This window comes from Oncorhynchus clarkii, chromosome 24 (assembly GCF_045791955.1).
Source record: "Oncorhynchus clarkii lewisi isolate Uvic-CL-2024 chromosome 24, UVic_Ocla_1.0, whole genome shotgun sequence".
Classification (NCBI taxonomy): Eukaryota; Metazoa; Chordata; class Actinopteri; order Salmoniformes; family Salmonidae; genus Oncorhynchus; species Oncorhynchus clarkii.
In genome coordinates this window covers 6,922,425-6,941,593 of record NC_092170.1, presented here as the reverse complement: position 1 = coordinate 6,941,593, position 19,169 = coordinate 6,922,425, and the positions used below count along the sequence as shown (strand labels likewise).

General features: G+C 42.5%; 1 protein-coding gene, 1 long non-coding RNA gene and 1 pseudogene across 3 annotated transcripts; all 3 read left to right on the top strand.

Annotated features, from left to right (window-relative positions):
- The first annotated feature begins 95 nt into the window (after positions 1 to 95).
- On the top strand, positions 96 to 5,343 carry LOC139382575 (uncharacterized). Of its 2 annotated transcripts, none has more exons than XM_071126693.1 (4): positions 96 to 285; positions 1,183 to 1,652; positions 1,769 to 2,035; positions 2,244 to 5,343. In XM_071126693.1, exons 2-4 carry the CDS (start codon positions 1,241 to 1,243, stop codon positions 2,762 to 2,764), a joined length of 1,200 nt encoding a protein of 399 aa, XP_070982794.1. In that variant the 5' UTR covers positions 96 to 285; positions 1,183 to 1,240; the 3' UTR covers positions 2,765 to 5,343. The 2 variants fall into 2 exon arrangements, with proteins under 2 accessions (XP_070982794.1, XP_070982795.1); XM_071126694.1 differs by having other exon boundaries at positions 231 to 313; positions 2,244 to 3,995.
- Positions 5,344 to 6,997: 1,654 nt separating this feature from the next.
- On the top strand, positions 6,998 to 7,417 carry LOC139382228 (RRP15-like protein pseudogene; annotated as a pseudogene).
- A 983-nt stretch (positions 7,418 to 8,400) lies between these two features.
- On the top strand, positions 8,401 to 17,215 carry LOC139382805 (uncharacterized). Its single transcript, XR_011628663.1, has 5 exons — positions 8,401 to 8,491; positions 8,748 to 8,839; positions 8,987 to 9,054; positions 15,146 to 15,324; positions 15,499 to 17,215. It is a non-coding gene; the product is annotated as an uncharacterized lncRNA (long non-coding RNA).
- The last annotated feature ends 1,954 nt before the right edge of the window (positions 17,216 to 19,169 follow it).

The following is a 19,169-nucleotide window of genomic DNA, read 5'->3' as shown; positions in this document are numbered from 1 at the left end:
CGAAGGACATGTGACATTGGGAACGTCGATCATAAACAGTCATTGGCCGTGTTCGAGAGCATCAAATTCGTGATGTATCATGGGTAAATAGTGACTGATTGACGGATCTACAAATAATAATGAGTGGTTATTTATGAGGCACGGTGATTTGTAGATCAATCAGTCGGCAGTTTCCTCCACAGTCGGCTGCAATTTCGAACAAGACCATTGATGTCAACAAACCCCATGTGATCGTGCGACGCGAGCAAGCTTCCTCGACGCAGCGTAAAATATATCGAGATGAAGGTATGAAGTGCAATCTGTAGCAGTAACAGTAAGCGCTATTTTATGGTTATTAACTTAGAACAATGGTTTGTGTATGAAAAAAATGTTGGCCGCAGAGTTCTGTAGGAAATTACATTCTTCATCGTCAGCATTCGCCGGTGATGGCCACTGTAACCACCCAGCTGAGTCCACGGCCACTGTCAGCAATTGGCACACACACTGCACCTGTCAACTAGCCAGTGATAGCTAGTTAGGTTGTCAGTGGTCAGACTGTTGATAACCACTTAGTTAGTTTTAAATGAATCTCTGTATGGTGTGGTTGTCAGTAATATCCAGGATCAATTTTATTTCAAGTAATTCACTGTTGTACGAAAAGGGAAGACTATTAGCGTTATACAGTACTCCTGTTTGGCTGCATACATTCACATTGTAAGCGTACTACTGAGCTCATGTCTCATCTGAGTGGAATTGACGTGGGAAAGTCGTGATTTGCTGTTGGGTGAACTTCAAAGGGACTGGAGAAGAAACTGTCACTGTAATCTTGTGTGAATGTTGTAATGAACATCTCTGGAGTGGTTTATGTCACAATTTATTCCTTTCATTTATATCCAGTATCTATTTTGGATGCTGTCATGACTTATTTATTCTCCCATAGTGAGGTTGTCCTATACCTTTGATTAAAAACACCAATGTTCCCTTCTTGAATACAACTTCATTATAATGCAACGTGGATGCTGCTCTTTGATGCATATTGCTACAAAATGTAATTTGAGTAGAAAGTCTTAAAATTTATTTCAGGGTAATTTTATCATAATCATTCGACTACCCCTCAGTCTACCTCTAATGTATAGAAATTACATTAGCCTATGGTGTAGTACTTCAACCTCTCTCCATGTGTTCTTGTTTACTTCCAACCAGGAGGAGCCCAAGGGGCTGCTACCAGCACAGGTACACCCAGTGAGAAGAGGCAGAGACCATGGACCTGAGTGAGAGGAGGCCCAACAAGTGGTGGACAGAGTCAGACACCTTCGCCATGCTGGCCCTCATCGAGCAGCTGGACCTGGTGCATGAGCTGGATAAGAAGCGCCAGCGCAACGACTCGCACTTCCGCCGCCTGCGCTACAGCCTGGCCAAGCGGGACATCCACTTCACTGTCAACCAGATACGCAACCGCTGGAAGAGCCTAAAGCACAAGTACCGCAAGATCAAGACGGCAGGATACCGTAGCCCTGCTGCACGCCTGTCCGCCATCGAGTCATTCCGTTACTTCCGTATGCTGGACCGCATGCTGGCCAGGAGGGCCCGGGTGGGGGCCCCAGAGCAAGGCACTGCAGATGGACACAATATGGTGGTGTTGACCCACTCGGACCTGGAGGATCATACTGATGGTACTACTTTCTGGCTTTAGGATTTTTATACCTTAAATTTTTTCCATTGAAGAATTGTAAAGAAGTGTTTGCTTTGCATTGGCCTGCGCTAATCACTCTTCTCTCTCTCTTCCCAGGTGATGTTGCTCAGCCTGACTCTGTGGCCCCTTGGCAGGAGAGTCTGGCTCCAGCTCTAGAGGGAGAAGGAGACAAGACTAACGCCATCCCAGAAGAGGCCAACATCAGCACTTCGGGCTGGGCCCTGAAGTCAGAAGAGATTATGACTTTGGGTCTATCTGGAGAGTATCTTTACCCAGTGAAGAGTGAGCCACATTCAGTACCCTCTTTACATGATGGGGAGGAAGCTAGTGACCCCACTAGCTGCAGTCCAGAAGAACAAACTGGTGAGTGCTTTTATAACTGATGAGTTTAGAGTGGCTACATGTCCACCTATATTCTATGTCAATAATGTGATCTTTGTAACTAATATCATGTCATGAATATGTTGTAATTTTACTTTGTATTCATGAATTGTTCAGAGCTTTGGATAATAGATATTACAGCAGTAACCTAAAACAAATGCAAGTTGTCCTGCTGTTCATTTCTCTACAGGCACTTGTGAGGACACCAGCACCCTGATCCTCCAGCAGCTCACCATCCTGAACCATCAGCTAGGGGAACAGCTCGCTGAGCAAAGGGCCTTCCACTGCAGCATGCTGGGTATGATGGACCGACAGATAGAGGTCCTGGAGCAGCTCTCTAACTTCTCCACAGACCGCCAGGTCAAGACCGAACCCGACGACAGTGACACTCCTATCAGCCAGCAGGTCCACAACTCCCTGGTGCGCATCCTTAGAGGAGTGGAACAGGTCCAAACCCAGGGACACCAGCCGTGCTCATGCAAGGCCTCCCCCTCACAGCCTACATCTCCCTCCTGGACGGTCTCTCTGTTGGAGATCCACAAAGGATCACCCTCCAGGGATGGAAACTCAACTAGTGACACATCCAACCCTCAGCCCTCAGACCATGGGCGGCCTGAACCTCAAGGACCATCCCCCTCAGAGCAGCTTTCCCCTTCCCAACAGAAGGGTGATCTGCTTAACGGACTCTCAAACAAGTGCCAGCACAAGTGAGTGTTCTTGTAGCTTCATAGTGGAATGTACAGTAGTGGAACGTACAGTGCTCTGACAGAGGAGAGCATACACTCTTAGAAAAAAAGGGTTCCAAAGGGGTTCTTCAGCTGTCCCCATAGGAGAACCCTTTTAGATTCCAGGTAGCACCCTTTTAGGTTCCAGGTAGAACTCTGTGAAAAGGGTTCTCCAATGGGAACAGCCAAAGAACCCTTTTAGGTTGTAGATATAACCTTTTTTTTGGAGAAGAAAAATAATGGGTGCTTACATTTATGAATGAGGGACTTGTCCTTTTGAGAATGTCTTAGAATAAAAAAACATTTTTATTTTTTTTACAACTTCCCTCTTTTGTTTAATTTTGTCATGTCCAAATGTTTTAATGTGCAGAAGTAAATCATCTGATGTTTTAATCATGATAATTTTGACAAACCGTAGCGCAGAGGTTTATTTAATCTAGTCAAGAAGAGAAATTCCAACTTGCCAGTTATCATCCACTGAGACATGCTAGAATCCCCAAATGATGTTGAAATGTATGTTTCCGTACTAGGAAAAAGCACACTTTCATGAGGATGTAATGGTGTTTGATGAACTCATGCAAATGTATGTGGAAGCTGGGAAAGCAAAGGCTTCATCCAAATGTATCCTCTTCCCTAAATGTTCCCTTTCCTAAGCATATAGGATATTTTGTGTAACTACATTTCTACTATGAAAACTTGTTTAGAAAAGGGCCTTTGTCGAACTCGATTTGCACAGCTGTTTGCGTAGTACTGGATACACACGGCTGCTTTAATTTAGGCCTGTTTTACTTTGCTTTAGCTTTGCTGAAGATGAGAGGTACTGTAGTGTGTAAGTGCAATATGGTAATGAAGTCTACATTTTGCAATCTCACAAGAGACTCATTCATCCAACATGTTTATTTAGATTTTGAGATCGCTTCATTTGTGTCCTGGAATTGTATTACCACATATTGGCAGTACTGCAATTAGGCATGTTTTGCTTGTAATGTGTTACCTGGCTGCAATTTAAGACGGACCATGTATTCAAACTCTCAATTTACTTAAAAATAGGGTATCATCAAGATACTGTAGACTCGCACACAGAGAATATTGTTTTGTATTTTTCTCAACTATTTACAAAACTGGAAATGCTGTATTAATACTGAATGCTTATAATTTAACTTAAAGGTCCAATGCAGCTGTTTTTATCTCAAGATTAAATCATTTCTGGGTAACAATTTAGTACCTTACTGTGATTGTTTTAAATTAAAATGGTCAAAAGAAACAGCAATAGCTTCTTAGCAAAGGGCAATTTCTTAAGCAATCATTTTTGCTTGGAATGTCTGGGAGTGGTCTGAGTGGGGAGGGCAAAACTGAAAATTAGATGTTATTGGCAGAGAGGTTTGCATTCAGTACGCTTTTACAATCTGGAACATTCAATTGAATGAAAACGATGCTGTACTGAACGACCAGTCGAAAAACGGGGAGGGGTTGGGGTACGCTGTCAACATGGCCACTGCCCATTAAATACGTCACTCATTGCTTCAAGCCACACCTCACCATACCCACCAAATGGGAACAAACGGTCAAAGTCTGTTCAAGAATGTTTTAGGGAAACGTGTCGTTCAGTACAAGCCGTTCAGCAACTTAGCAAACGTTCAAGTGAACTGAACGCACCTTTAGTCTATGAACTAATTTCAGTGGTGGAAAAAGTACCCAATAAAAGTAAAGATACCTTAACTGAAAATGACTCAAGTGAAAGTCACTCAGTAAAATACTTGAGTAAAAGTCTAAAAGTATTTGGTTTTAAAGTACTTAAGCATCAAAGTAAATGTAATTGCTAAAATATCAAAAAGTTGAAATATTTTCAAATTCCTTATATTATGCAAACCAGACGGCACCATTATCATTTTTTTTTTTACATTTACAGATAGCCAGGGGCACATTCCAACCCTCAGAGTTCATTTACAAACTACGCATTTGCGTTTAGTGAGTCCGCCAGATCAGAGACACTAGCGGTGACCAGGGATGTTCTCTTGATAAGTGTGTTTATTGGACCATGATGGTGTCCTGCTAAGCATTCAAAATGTCATTTTGTGTGTCAGGGAAAATGGATGGTGTAAAAAGCAGTGAAGTAAAAGTTGTCAAAAATATAAATAGTAAAGGACAGATACCTCAAACTACTTAAGTAGTACTTTAAACTATTTTTACTTCAGAACTTTACACCACTGACTAATTTATCGCATGGTGATGTCACCATTGAAGGCCAAAACTCCATCCCACCAAAACAGGCTGAAATTTCAGGCGTCCTTTTCAAAGAGCTATTACACTAAAAGGTCATTATCATAATTTTCTCCATTTCACATTATTATGCCAACCTCAGTGTAGAAATATACGGTGCATTCGTAAAGTATTCAGACCCCTTCCCTTTTTCCACATTTTGTTATGTTACGGCCTTATTTAAAAATTGATCAAATTAATTGTTTTCCTCATCAATCTACACACAATACCACATTATGACAAAGCGAAAACAGGTTTTTAGAAAATGTTGCAAATGTATTACCAATAAAAAACATACCTTATTCACATAAGAATCCACACCCTTTGCTATGAGACTTGAAATTGAGCTCAGGTGCTTCCTGTTTTCATTGATCATCCTTGTGATGTTTCTACAACTTGATTGGTGTCCACCTGTTGTAAATTCAATTGTTTGGAAAGGCACACACATGTCTATATCATGTCCCATAGTTGTCAGAGCAAACCAAGCCATGAGGTTGAAGGAATTGTCCATAGAATACCAGAGACAGGATTGTGTCAAGGCACAGATCTGGGGAAGAATACCAAAAAATGTCTGCAGCATTGAAGGTCCCCAAGAACACAGTGGCCTCCATCATTCTGAAACGGAAGAAGTTTGGAACAACCAAGACTCTTCCTAGAGCTGGCCGCCCGGCCAAATTGAGCAATCGGGGGAGAAAGGCCTTGGTCAGGGAGTTGGCCAAGAACCCGATGGTCACTCTGACAGAGCTCCAGTGCCTCTGGATATGGGAGAACCTTCCAGAAGGACAAACATCTCTAGCACTCCACCAATCAGGCCTTTATGGTAGAGCTGACAGATGGAATCCACTCATCAGTAAAATGCACATGACAGCCCTCTTGGAGTTTGCTCCAAGGCACCTGAAGCTTCTCAGACCATGAGAAACAAGCTTCTCTGGTCTGATGAAACCAAGATTTAACTCTTTGGCCTGAATGCCAAGCGTCATGTCTGGAGGAAACCTGGCACCATTCTGATGGTGAAGCATGGTGGTGGCAGAATCATGCTGTGTGGATGTGTTTCAGAGGCAGGGACTGGGAGACTAGTAAGGATCGAGGGAAAGATGAACGAAGCAAAGTACAGAGAGATCCTTAATGAAAACCTGCTTCAGAGCGCTGAGGACCTTAGGCTGGGGTGAAGGTTCACCATCCAACAGGACAACACCCTAAGCACAATGCAGGAGTGGCTTCAGGACAAGTCTCTGAATGTCTTTGAACGCGATCAAACATCTCTGGAGAGATCTGAAAAATAGCTGTGCAGCAACGCTCCACATCTAACCTGACAGACCTTGAGAGGATCTGCAGAGAAGATTGGGAGAAACTCTCCAAATACAGGTGTGCCATGCTTGTAGCGTCATACCCAAGAAGACGCAAGGCTGTAAATCACTGCCAAAAGTGAGTAAAGGGTCTGAATACTTATGTGAATGTGATATTTCAGTTTTTTGTTTGTAGTAAATTTGCTAAAATATCTAAACTTGTTTTTACTTGGTCAATATCTGGTGTTGTGTGTAGATTAATGACGAAAAAAACGGTTTTATCAATTTTAGAATAAGGCTGTAACGTTACAATATGTGGAAAAAGTCAAGGGGTTTGAATACAATGAATATAAGACACAGGTAAGTCACATGTCTGACCTCACTGGGAATTTAAGACAATTTTCCACCTCTCTCCAAAAGTAATTTTAATACATGACTTCCAGCTTTAATCACAATTTGTATCAAGTCCATTGATATTGAGTTATATAGTGTAACGTATTTGATGCACCTTGACATTAAACCTAGTCCAAATGAGCACAACACAAAGAGGCATACTTATGATAATAGTCTTATTTATGGACTAAACGTCTGTGAACATGTCATTGATACTATTGTAAAGAAGAAGAATAAAGGAGAAGAAGAAACAGACTGATAAAAAGTGAGCATGGGAGATGATGTGTCGAGAGAAACCAGACTTTGTAGAAGACAGAGAGAATGAGAGGAACCTGCAGAGAGTTGCTACCAGGGGAGTAGTACAACTGTTCAACACTGTGAGGAATCACCAGAAAATGGTGGATGAGAAGGTGAAGGAGGCGGGCGGCTCGGAGAGGAAGAAGGCCAAGCTCCTCTCCTCTGTCTCCAAGAAAGACTTCATCAACGTGCTGCGGGGCACAGAGGGGGGCAGCGAGGTCGTCACCAAGACAGAGAGACAGACGACTGGCAGGGAGGCAGAAGAGAAGCCAGCTTGGAGCGTGCTGAGAGACGACTTCATGACAGGAGCCTCCATGAAGGACTGGGACAAGGAGAGCAACGAGGAGGGGGAAGAGGAGGAGGCACCAGGGGGTGCAGAGGACTACAACAGCGAGTCGGACTGAGCAGACAGGCCCATCTGTAGGCAGCCCTACCAGGCCCAAAGACCCCTCTTTTGAATTTTCTATATGGAACCAGGAGCTGAAGAAAGACTGTGGTCAAGGTCCTGTTCTGGCACACAATTATTTGCGGCAGGATCCCTAGTTTGTTTAATGCTGGTGCTCTCTGGCTTGTAAATGTACCACTGAACATTTTTCTGTCCGAACTCTGTTGTATATATACCTTTTTTTTGTTGCATGTCCCTCAATAAAAAGCCAGTTCATAAAAAATAAAAAAAATAAACTATTGCATTTTTAAAAGTGAAGAATTGTACATGGAATGTAATAGAAGGACTGTTTTTTTTATATATTAATTGCAAATCTCATTAGCAGCTTTAGCCATTTTGGAATTAGAAATGCATGTTGCCATGTCCAACGTGGGCCTACTTCAAAAGGAAAATATGATGCACATTTACTTCAAATGCAATTTTTTTTTGCAGGACAATTATTTGTGCGCCCTTTTTCAGACTCAGATATTCCAAGATCTCCAAACTGTTTTGTAGTCTACTCTAATAATGCTAAGCAATACCAGAGGCCTGAATATATTTTTTATCATAGCATTAAAGCGGTAACAAAAGGTAGCCTAAAACGAGAAGATATTCAACAAAACATAAATGGTTTATTTTTACGTTTTGTGAAAATGTGAATTAGAGAGTGAAACATTTGCGTTGGAGAATTAAACCTGTCAATTTAAAAGGAAATGCATTGAGATTATGTGACACTTAAAATATGAATTTGAGAATTTCACATGAATTTGGAAGGGTGTGAGCTGGATGAAGAAAATAACTGTTTGCATTGTTGTCCTAGCTGGTGACTATATTAATAAATTAAGAGTTTCTGATCATTTTTTCTTCTGAAGTTAACACTAAATAAAAATGTTTAGCCTTTTCACTTGTTATCAGTCATCCAAACCAATTATTTGTGTCCTTCGACACGCCTAAGCAAAGTTGTGCCTCCTTCGCAGTTTCCGTAATCAGGAAGTAACGCTTTGTTTACATCGTGGGCAAGTTAGGGGAAAATACCTCAAACCAGAGCTGTACAGTAGGTATTCTGTTGGATTTACATGCGTTACCAATATATGATCATGTTGATTGCACATAGATAGCAAATGATTTTGTAACTTAGAAGAAAGCATTGCCCGCAGTATCAAACACAAATTTAGCTAACGTTAGCTACAGTAGCTGGATGTTGTCCCCAAATGTACCAGGATCATTTAGCTAGCATGTTGTGTTCGTTTGTCAGTCAGCTAGAGAACCTTGCCTAGGTTTTTGTATTAAGAGTAACATTTTAATTTCAGACATGGCCGACGACGTACTCTTTGCGTTCCTCCACCTAGAGATGGTGTCCCATATTTACAAAGACCAAGACTCAAGAGGGGAAATGGACAAGGTAACGTTAGGTTAAGCTCGTAACGTCACACATGACATCCACCCGACATACACATCAACAATTGTTTGAAAGATTGGTCATCATCAAACGGTGTGTTTGTTGTATCCATTATTGTCACGTCGAACTATTTATGTTTTCTTTCCACAGGATAGGGCCTCTTGTGTGTTCACTCTGGAAGGCATGGGCTTCAGAGTAGGACACGGGCTTAGAGAAAGGTAGGACAACAGTTTTCACTATTGCATATGCCCAGTTATACTGTATTTCAGTTTGACCTAAGTTCTACCTTTAAGTACTTTAGTATGAGTTTACCTGACTGAAATGTTGTTACCTAAATGGCATGCTCAATATACAGCACCAGTCAAAAGTTGGAACACACCTACTCATTCCAGGGTTTTTCTTTATTTTTGCTGTTTTCTACCATGCAGAATAATAGTGAAGACATCAAAACTATGAAATAACACACATGGAATCAGGTAGTAACCAAAAAAGTGATTTTCATATTTATCCCATGTCGTTTCATTGGCTCTTTGTTGACTGTAAATGCTAAAGCAACAACACATAGTTGTGGGCAAAATAACTTTTTTTTTGCCACTAGAGGGTAGTCTCTGCAAAATACTCTTCTGACAGCAAGCAGGTGAATTGTGTCAGTGCATTTTCAAAAAAAGAGAGCCCAGTTGAACATTATAGCAGTGATATCCAGCTCTCAAGTTGACTCTGTTATTATCTTGGGATATGATCTGTCTGCCCTACCCTGCATCAAAAGCAATACATTTAAGACCTGGATTGAAGATGATGTTTGTACAAAATGATACTTTAAAGGGGCACTCTGCAGTTGCTACATTTTTGTACTTGTGAATGATATGTACCTATTGATTATTTAAGAATATGATTTATAAATGCCTCAGCGCTTAGTTCAACTGTTGTACCCCTTACAGAACACAAAATATAAGATTATTTTACCCCAATGTTTGTAAATAAAGTAAACTTAAACAAACACTATATAGCCTTAACTTGGTTAAAACTATAATTTGGTATGGTCAGTCCTTGCATCCATAGCTTTATCTATGATTTTCAGAGTGGTTCCATTTCTCCAGCCCATCCCGCAGCTTTTTACCAAAACGGGCTGAGAGTACACATTGTTATTATTACAACTACTGATTGCCGCTTTAAAACACTATTTGATCTAGTTTGGTACTTCCTGAAAACAGGAAGTTACCTCATCTCTTACTGTTCCATGAGAATGTTTTATGGATTGAAATGCATAATTCTGTTCTGTTTACGATCAGTGCCTCAGGCTCTAGAAAGGCTCTGTGTTCAGCTTTCAACATTTCAAAGGGAGAGCCACCTACAGCCAAAAACTCTGTTTTGTATGAAATTGTGCTTACATTTTTTTTAGGCAAGTCAGTATAGAAAAATGATTTACAATGACAGCCTACCCCGGCCAAACCCTAACCCAGACGATGCTGGGCCAATTGTATGCTGCTATATGGGACGCCCAATCACGGCCGGTTGTGATACAGCCTGGAATCGAACCAGAGTCTGTAGTGGCGCCTCTAGCACTGAGATGCAGTGCCACTGCGCCACTCGGGAGCCCCAACAGGACATGATTGATCTATTTGGCACAAAACTTTGTGATGGTCAAAATGGCATATTGTTAAATACAGAGCAACATAATTAGCCTAGGTTAGATAAATCCTCTTCTAGTTTTTTACTTGTCCGGGGACTTTTAAGAAGAAGGAGGATGTATGTAGGCTATGTGACTGGAGTGTGTCCCAGATATCCATTCCCTTGTGATCTTGGCTTCATTTGTTTTGACATCAAGCAGAATATTTTACAGTACAAAGCCTTTAAATATTCAACATGGAAACCTCTCCCTACCTCTGATGATAGGTTTTATACCCTTTTCAAAGACCCTGTCCTCTTCCTGATTTTGACATATCAGTCAAGTCAGGTTTATTAGTGCTCTCTTAAAACCAGCTTTATTAGACTGACACATCTGTTATGTAATTCTCTGTATGATTTTGGCTTTGGTTCACGTTACTTGGAAATGTCTTGCCTTGCCCTTTTTAAGGAAAGGCATTGTTAGGATAAAGGGATTTGTCAGTACCTCCAAAACTTGTATTGCTCCCCTCAACATAGCCAAAGGTCGATCATTCCTTCACCTTAACGCGTCTTAAATCGCCGTATCCAAGCACATAGTCCACCGCGCCACACCGGCGCCTTCGCTTAAACGCCTTTTTTTCCCCTTTGATGGAAAGAAACAAATGCAGAATGCTTTGGCTTTAAACTAAGATACACAAAGGAGAACGTAGGGCAAGACTACCCGGGGTGAGCCATTCACCGGCTCTCTTTGTGGAGAACTTTTACTTTGCCACAGGGAGAAGTAAATAAATGCTCTGAGCCAGATCTCCAGCTGTCTCACTTCTCCTTTCTAAAGCCATAAAAAAAAGAGAGGCTGGAGCGAGGCGGTGTCTACTCCTCCATTCTAAAGCAGAGAATTAACTATGGCCAACTTCAAACGCCCCGTCTGGTCTGAATGTATGTTCAAGTCAACATCCTCCACAGTTCCACCTCTTCATTTCTTGTCCTTCCATTCCTTTATTTTCCTTCTGATGCAGTTCTGTTTTATTTTTTTGAGGGGGGGTTTCCCCAAGCATAACCACCTGTGCTGGAGCACTTTCTTCCCTCAAATGTTTTTTTTTCTTTTCTTTTCTTCCTGTGTTGTGTACTGTTTCTGTTTTATATTTCTACCATATAGAGTTGGTTGTAGTGAATGTATTTCTGTTTTTTTTTTTTTTTTTTTTTCAGGAAACCAGTTCAAAGACCTATGCAATTTTTACTACCATGGTTGTTGTACTATGCATACCTGTACTTTAATAGCTGTTATGGTCTTTAATTGTATGTTTTTTTCCCCTCCAAATAAAGATCATTTTTTGAACTCTTCAATATATTCATCATGCCCACTGTGAAAGAAGTGGCACACTGTCTTGTGATGTAGAAGTTAGACTGATTCAACATGCAGAAAGATAGGAGGCTGGCAGTGAGCCGAGTGTAATACACAGTGACCCTCCATTGTCCGTATGGCATTGTAATATTTTCAGAATTAACTTCTGTAATGTTTGCAACACTGATACCGAACTCTTCTTTTCTGACCATGAAAGGGAGTCCTGAGAGAAGTGCAAGGAAAACCTAAAAAAAAAGAAAGGGAAGATTATATGAATTGCTAAAAATAAAAAAACATTTGCATAAGTCACAGGGACAGAGACGATCTGGCTGACAGATCCTCTTCTCCAAACTCCAGTAAAATGGAGCTGCATGGTGTTCCCAGGCCTTCCCTGCATCGCAATGTAATCAATAAAGTTACAAGAGGGGAAAAGGGGACTCTTTGGTTGTCCCACCAACCCTCCTGCACCCCCCCCCCCCCCCCCCAGACCCAGCCCGTGGAAAACACTCATCATTCTCCTTTTCTCCTTCCTTTCTCCTCCCCCTCCTTCATCAGTAACCTCTTCACACACACACACACACACACACTCATTTATCGTTCGAATTTGGATGATTTCATCTAAGTATGGGAACCGGAGCCCTGAAAACCGTGTGCAGCTGGGGAGTGAATGAGTGAACAACGTACTTCTGACACAAAAGCAGCCCCCCTTCCTACGCCCACTGCCCCATAGCTGCAGGCTTTACTGATTTGTGCTGCTGTCACAAGTTCTCTCAAGATTCCACTCTTTGCTCATGGCAAAAGAGAGATGCAGAGAATACTTTTTTTGTTGATGCTCATAGCTATGTTATTACACATCTCTCTGAATTCAGTGTATTTGTGTCTAATGATATTTCTTAGATTTTCTCTTCCAGTCACTATACTGACAGTAAAACAAGATGAGTTGCATCTTGATTCAATTAATCAACTGTAAATATTTAACTAATACTCATATCAAAATGTTGAAAGCTACATCAGAGAGGCTAATTTTGCAAGAGTAGTTTACGGTATGCAGAAAGATTTTTGTTCTTCAAACAGCTTAACTGTGTTATCCTGTTTGCAGCGTAGAGGGCTATATAACCCCCATCATTGCTCCAGGTTTACCTCAAACTGTTTGACATTTGCGCTCTCCAAATTACTTTCCACCCATTGTTTCTCCAATAAATCTTCCAGAAGGTTGGAATGAGGGAATGGGTGGTGGGTGAGTATGGGGTCCATATCTCCAGGAAAGTAACAATAACTTTTAATTTACCACTCTTTCCTCAAAAGGGAAGATATGACCATTTCTTTGTGGGTGAGAGAGGAAATCTGGCTACAATACCAGGACGTCTGGGGAACTTTTTTCTCTTTTGCCGTTAGTGAAAGGATTATAATTTTTTTTTTGTATGAGCTTGTGGCTAATCACTTCCCCCAGATAAAGCCCCTCTCTTGATTAATAGACAGGCAGAGACCATAGGAGGTTACCAAGAGGTTAGGAAGGCAGGTCTTGGAGGGGGGGGGGGGGGGGGGGTTACCTGAGAAAAGCTTCGGAAAAGGTTGTGTGGGCTGGGGTTAGTGTGGCAGTTCACTAATCAAAGGGTTCTGTTGCCGTTACAAAAACCTGCCCAGCCAAAGCCTGTGTTGTCAGACATCACTTCAGGCTATTCAAATGGGTAGATTGGTCTCTAGATTATTTGGGAATTACATTGCTAAATTCAGTTAAAACAGTATTAACCAATCCCAACACTGATCCCCCCCCCCCCCCCCCCCCACAACAAATCTTGATCACCTGATGCATTTTGGGCCAACCAGTCACATGTAGGCTACTAAACCGACTCAAGCTGATGGGATTGTTTTGCCTTTACACAAGCTGAAAAGCTAATCGTGCCACTGCTAGGAATTGACAGAAAATAGTTGTTTAGAAGCACAATGTTTTCCTGAATCTTAGCTCTCGCACTATAAAGCTGTAGTCTTCGTCGTCATGAGCCACACGGGTTTGTTTACGTTGAACTGGGGTGGGGTCGCGTTAGAATCCCCCGGATTAAAGAGCACCTTTCTTTCAAATAAACCTTATAAGCGCCACTTTCTCAACTCCCGGACTGCCGTCACACACACACACACACCCTCCCTGACCTGACTCCGGTGCCAAGGTAATGCAGGCAGACCTTGTGGGTTTTGGGTTTCACAGAGCTCAGGGCTAACTTAATGGATTGTTTGGACAAATCAGACACTTTCCTTTGTCACACTTATTTTCGTCCTTCAGGAAGACAATGCCCCAAATGCCAATGGCTAAGAAAGCTATGTCCAACTGCTATTTCATTAGAATGCCCATTTGGAACCTTCACAATTAGTTTAGCCTGCATGTATGCTGTGCTGTTGGGGAGGGGTGTCTCAAAGCATTTACAATGGTGACTTTTGAGGTTTGCCATTACTGGCTTCGAGGAGGCTATGTTGTTAACTGTTCGTTAAACACAAAGGCTGACAACAAAACAAACAGTCTACCTCACCATTCCCCACCACAACCTAATGATTTGTCTAATCCTTGGGACCAAATCTATTTACTATACCTACATGACTTGATATAACATTCGTTAAAGCTCTTAGTGGTTGAGAGTAAATTAACAGCTACCTGGACTTTCTGCTTTTCATCCTCTACCTACTTGTCAACACGAATTGAATGTGAGATTGTGTTGTACGTGTACATAGCATTTTAATCAATCACCTCACCAAACCTACATGTACATATTACCTCAATCAATCGCCCCAACTACCTCGTACCCCAGTACACTGACTCGGTACCGGTACTCCTTGCATATGGGGCGGCAGGTAGCCTAGTGGTTAGATCGTTGGACTAGTAACCGAAAGGTTGCAAGATCAGATCCCTAGCTGACAAGGTAAAAATCTGGCGTTCTGCCCCTGAACAAGGCAGTTTAACCCACTGTTCCTAGGCTTTCATTGAAAATAAGAATTTGTTCTTAACTGACTTACCTAGTTAAATAAAGGTAAAAAAAATAAATATTGTCTATAAATAGGCTCGTTATTTTATTGGGTCACTATTTTCTTATCTATTTGTTAATTTTGTTGTTTTTTTAACTGCGTCGCTGGGAAAGGGCTCGTAAGTAAGCATTTCATGGGAAAGTCTACACTTGCTGTATTCGGCACATGTGAAAAATACAATTTGATTTGAAGTACTGTTAGTGTAATAGAATGTACAGGATGTATAGTATACTATATCTGGCCTCAGTGTGTCTGCAGCTTGAAAACATTCTATAGTGTCTTGTTAAATTCTCATTCTATTTGTTGCCTAACTTGCCAGTTCTGACCTACAGTATATTGCTTTTCCACAGGCCATAGCCACCATGGTTCACTGCGACAGGCCCTCACCAGAGTACTCACTGGGTCATGAGGGCTATGGGGGCACATGCTGCCCTCGGGATCAAACCTTTAGGCGGACAGATTAAAAAGGAGAGATTGGGTGGTTCTGCCCTCTCACCTTCCAAACCAGCTCATCATGACAGAAATGCAGGTGTGTGGGCTTGCTCAACCTTTAAAATCAGCAGTTTGATTTAAATCACGAGAATAAATATTTGTGTATAACCACCAAATATGTCATTTTTTCTCTCTCTGCCTAATACAAAGTTATCGCACGGCTGTATGCATTTCATTTGCTTCAACATTGTCATTTGTGTTTTGTTTGCAGAGCAGCAAGACAGACACCTTCCCTGTCTCTTCTCATCTCAGAACGGACACAGTCCTCAGTAGAAAACCACATCCCTTAAACCCATAGAAGAGTTACTCTTGCTTATCCTTCAATGTTTACCTAATGAAATGTCGTGCCAGTGGTAATCCGGGCATTTGTGGCCAGTCGACCCCCATCGAGTCCTTCACAGCTGTCTCACCCTATGTCATCGCTGCTGGGATCCAATGGGCTACCCCCCAAAAATAATGACCCCTTTGTCCAACCCCTTTACCTCCTCCTCTACCCCAACCCTCCCACCTCCACCCATTTGGCCTCTCCCCGGTCACAGAGCATTTGTTTGCCTGTCTTTGGCTCTAATGGATGCCTTATTGCCTTCCATCTCTCTCCCTGACTGGCCTTGTACCTTTGCCCCTTTGTGCGGGAGCACCACAGCACTTTTTTGTGTTTAATTGAATCAACAGAATAGCTGTTACAAGTAACGGAATGGCAGGGTGGGGGAAGTCCAAGGGTGGGGAAGAGGCCACCTGTGCGGTACCTGCTGAGCATGCCTGATGGGTGTCAGGGCCTCTGCGTTGGGCTAAATTAAGCCTGTGTGTATTTTGCTAACTCTAATGGGACCCAGATGGATAGAGGAGGCTGACTGTTTTTCTAGTGTAGGGTGAGCAAGGAGAAAGATCCACTGGTGAACTCATTACCATGACCCGAGTAAGTTTTTTTTTTCCCCCCTTCTGGCCACACTGATTAACCCTGGGTTATGAAGGTAAACAGAAAATATGTGACCGAATTACGATCTGTATTTGTCATTAGGAGTAATTAAGGGATAGAATACAATCGAACAATCTGTTTTTGAGTGTTAATAGAAAGTTTGAACAACTATTGACTTTCCTTTGTGAAAGCAATATTACAACCCTTCAGTAGCAGCACTTCACATTATGCTTTGGGAAATTAAGCATATCATGACATACTCACCAACATGAAATTTGTCCAACAATACGTGCGGCTCCTATAAAAATATTTTTCCCATAGGGTTGGCCTTGCTTGGCTTTAACAGTGAGGGGATACGGAACCAAACAACAATCTCAACAACAGTAGGCCAATAAAGCAACCTAAACAGACATCGACTCAAACAGACACGGCTGAGAGACCATAAAACCATGATTTTCATGAAGGCCTGGCAGAAACCTGGAAGTTGGGAAATGGTTAGCCAGCTAGCGAGCGGCCTGTTGATGCCTAATCATCTCAACATGTTCTGACCCAGAGCCCATCTGCCTTACCTCTGCCTGGGGGGTAGCTGGAGGTTTGGGTGGAGCGCACACCTCCCCCTCCACCACCTCCCTCCTCCCCATCCGCCTCTCTCTCCATACCCTCAGGATTCACAAATCAGCCCAGTAACCAGATTATTTGTCAAGTGGCCTTAAGGAGGAACAAACAACAGAGCCTAAAGAGAGGGTGAGGTGTGGGACTGTTTTAGATTTTGGAGTTGTTCAAATGGTGACCTACGTAGTGCTGGGGGTAGAGCAACACAGGATTGTGGGGGAGGGGATCTGTCTCTTTTTCTAAGCATCCCCTCAGCCATACATTTTGTATATAGGCTTTTTTTAGAAATTGTTATTGCGGGAAAGTAATGCTGACGGAATACAAAAATGTGGTGCTCTGCGGAAAAGTACTAACAAGGAAATTCCCTCGGTCTGAGATGCAGATAAAGAAATATAACTCACTCTGTCTCTCTCACTAATGACTATAATAAATGGTCAAACGTCTTTATGAAAGAACAGTTTGTGTTCTCTCATGGTAGTGTGACATCTGATTCCTGCCCCAGCCCCCATGTGATTGTACCGATAACAGGGAACTCTGAAATGTCATATCACTCTAACCTGGTTTTCTCCCCCATCCATTTCCACTCTGAACCAGCCAAGCCATTTTTCTCCCCCGTGGAAGGACATTATATTCCTAAACAATACCAAGCACTAAGAGGTAGTTTTAGAAAAGCTTTACAATTGGGAGCGATGGGTGATGGGGACCGCACAAAAATGGTGTCCCTGCCGTTTAGGATTAACTTGCATATCTATATCTCATACATTCCATTGGTACATCCGGCATTCTTTCCGGTTGACTGACAGTAATAGTATTCCATTTCAAGACTCATACTAATACCTTATCACAACGGAAATTGATGAACATTTTATGGTAAACAAATCTTTGTAAACCATCTAATCCGTGTTGATTATATTCCTACAAAAAAAGAGAGGAAAAATCCAAGACGCCCAACCAGCTACTTTTACAAAAAAAAAAAAAAAACGGCATTTCATTTGATACAACCCCGTTTCCTTCAGAGGTGAATACAGGTAACTGCCAAAACAAAGGACAAACAAACATAAAATGTCTTAATAGGGCTTTAGGCCACCATGGGTCGCCAGAACAGCTTCAATGCGCCTTGGCATAGATTCTACAAGTGTCTGGAACTCTACTGGAGGGATGTGACGCCATTCTCAAACAAGGAAATAACATCACATGTTATTTTGTTGATGGTGGTGGAAAACGGTGTCTCAGGCGCCGCTCCAGAATCTCCCATAGGTGTCCAATTGGGTTGAGATCTGGTGACTAAACTGACACACACACACACACCCTTTAACCCCACTATGCTTCTTTGAGACCCCTCTTTCAAAGTCTCTGACATTTTTTCTTCTAGCCATGGAAGCCAAAATAATGGGCAACTGGGCATTTTTATGCATGACCCTAAGCATGATGGGATGTTAATTGCACCTCTCTGATTCAGAGGGGTTGGGTTAAATGCGGAAGACACATTTCGGTTGAATGCATATCAGTTGTGCAACTGACTAGGTACCAGGTACCCCCTTTCCCTAATTGACTCGGGAACCACACCTGTGTGGAAGCACCTGCTTTCAATGTACTTTGCATCCCTCAAGTACTCGAAGTGTTTCCTTTATTTTGACAGTTCCCTGTACATTTAGAGTCATTAACGACTTTTGTTCTTTACAATTCTATACCATCTATTTCCCTCATTGAGCATGAGCCTCAGCACGGTACTGTAGCTGGATTATTTACGTTCGAAGAGGAGCCCCTCTACAGAGCAGTGGTGGTGGAGGTGGACTCTTTGTTCACGGGACGGATAATCACAATCACTGTGCTCAGGCATGCACAGCCAGTCGCTCCTCAGCCGGCAGGCCAGCCCTAATTAGAGCAAGTCCTAAAGTTTGTTATGATTGGACGGCCGTGGTGAAAGGGAAGGAGCGGGATACTGAAAGGGAGGGGAGGGGGAGGGGGCTTGTTCACTGCGAGCAGATGTTCAGCAGCATCCAAATAACTCCCGGGGCCTTCAGAAAATCCCTCACCGGCATAGCTGTGCAGCACCCTCGAGCCTCATTCAATGGGGTTTTGTACAGCAGGACGTGTTTTAAAAAAAACTTTCCCTCCCTCCACCCCTTCCTCCCCTCTCCCATCACATTTCCATGCTTTTGAATGGCCATTAAAGACTGGCCATAAAGGGGGCCAGCAGGGGCAGCCTTTGAAAGCGTATCTGCCTGATGTGAGGTAAGATAGGGCCCCCGGCGGGGAGCGGGACAGAGCGGACGGCGTGTGGAACACAAGGGCCTTCCTGTGGGTTCAGCGCTGGAAAATAGAAAACAGGCCCTCTGAGAAATGAAGAAAAG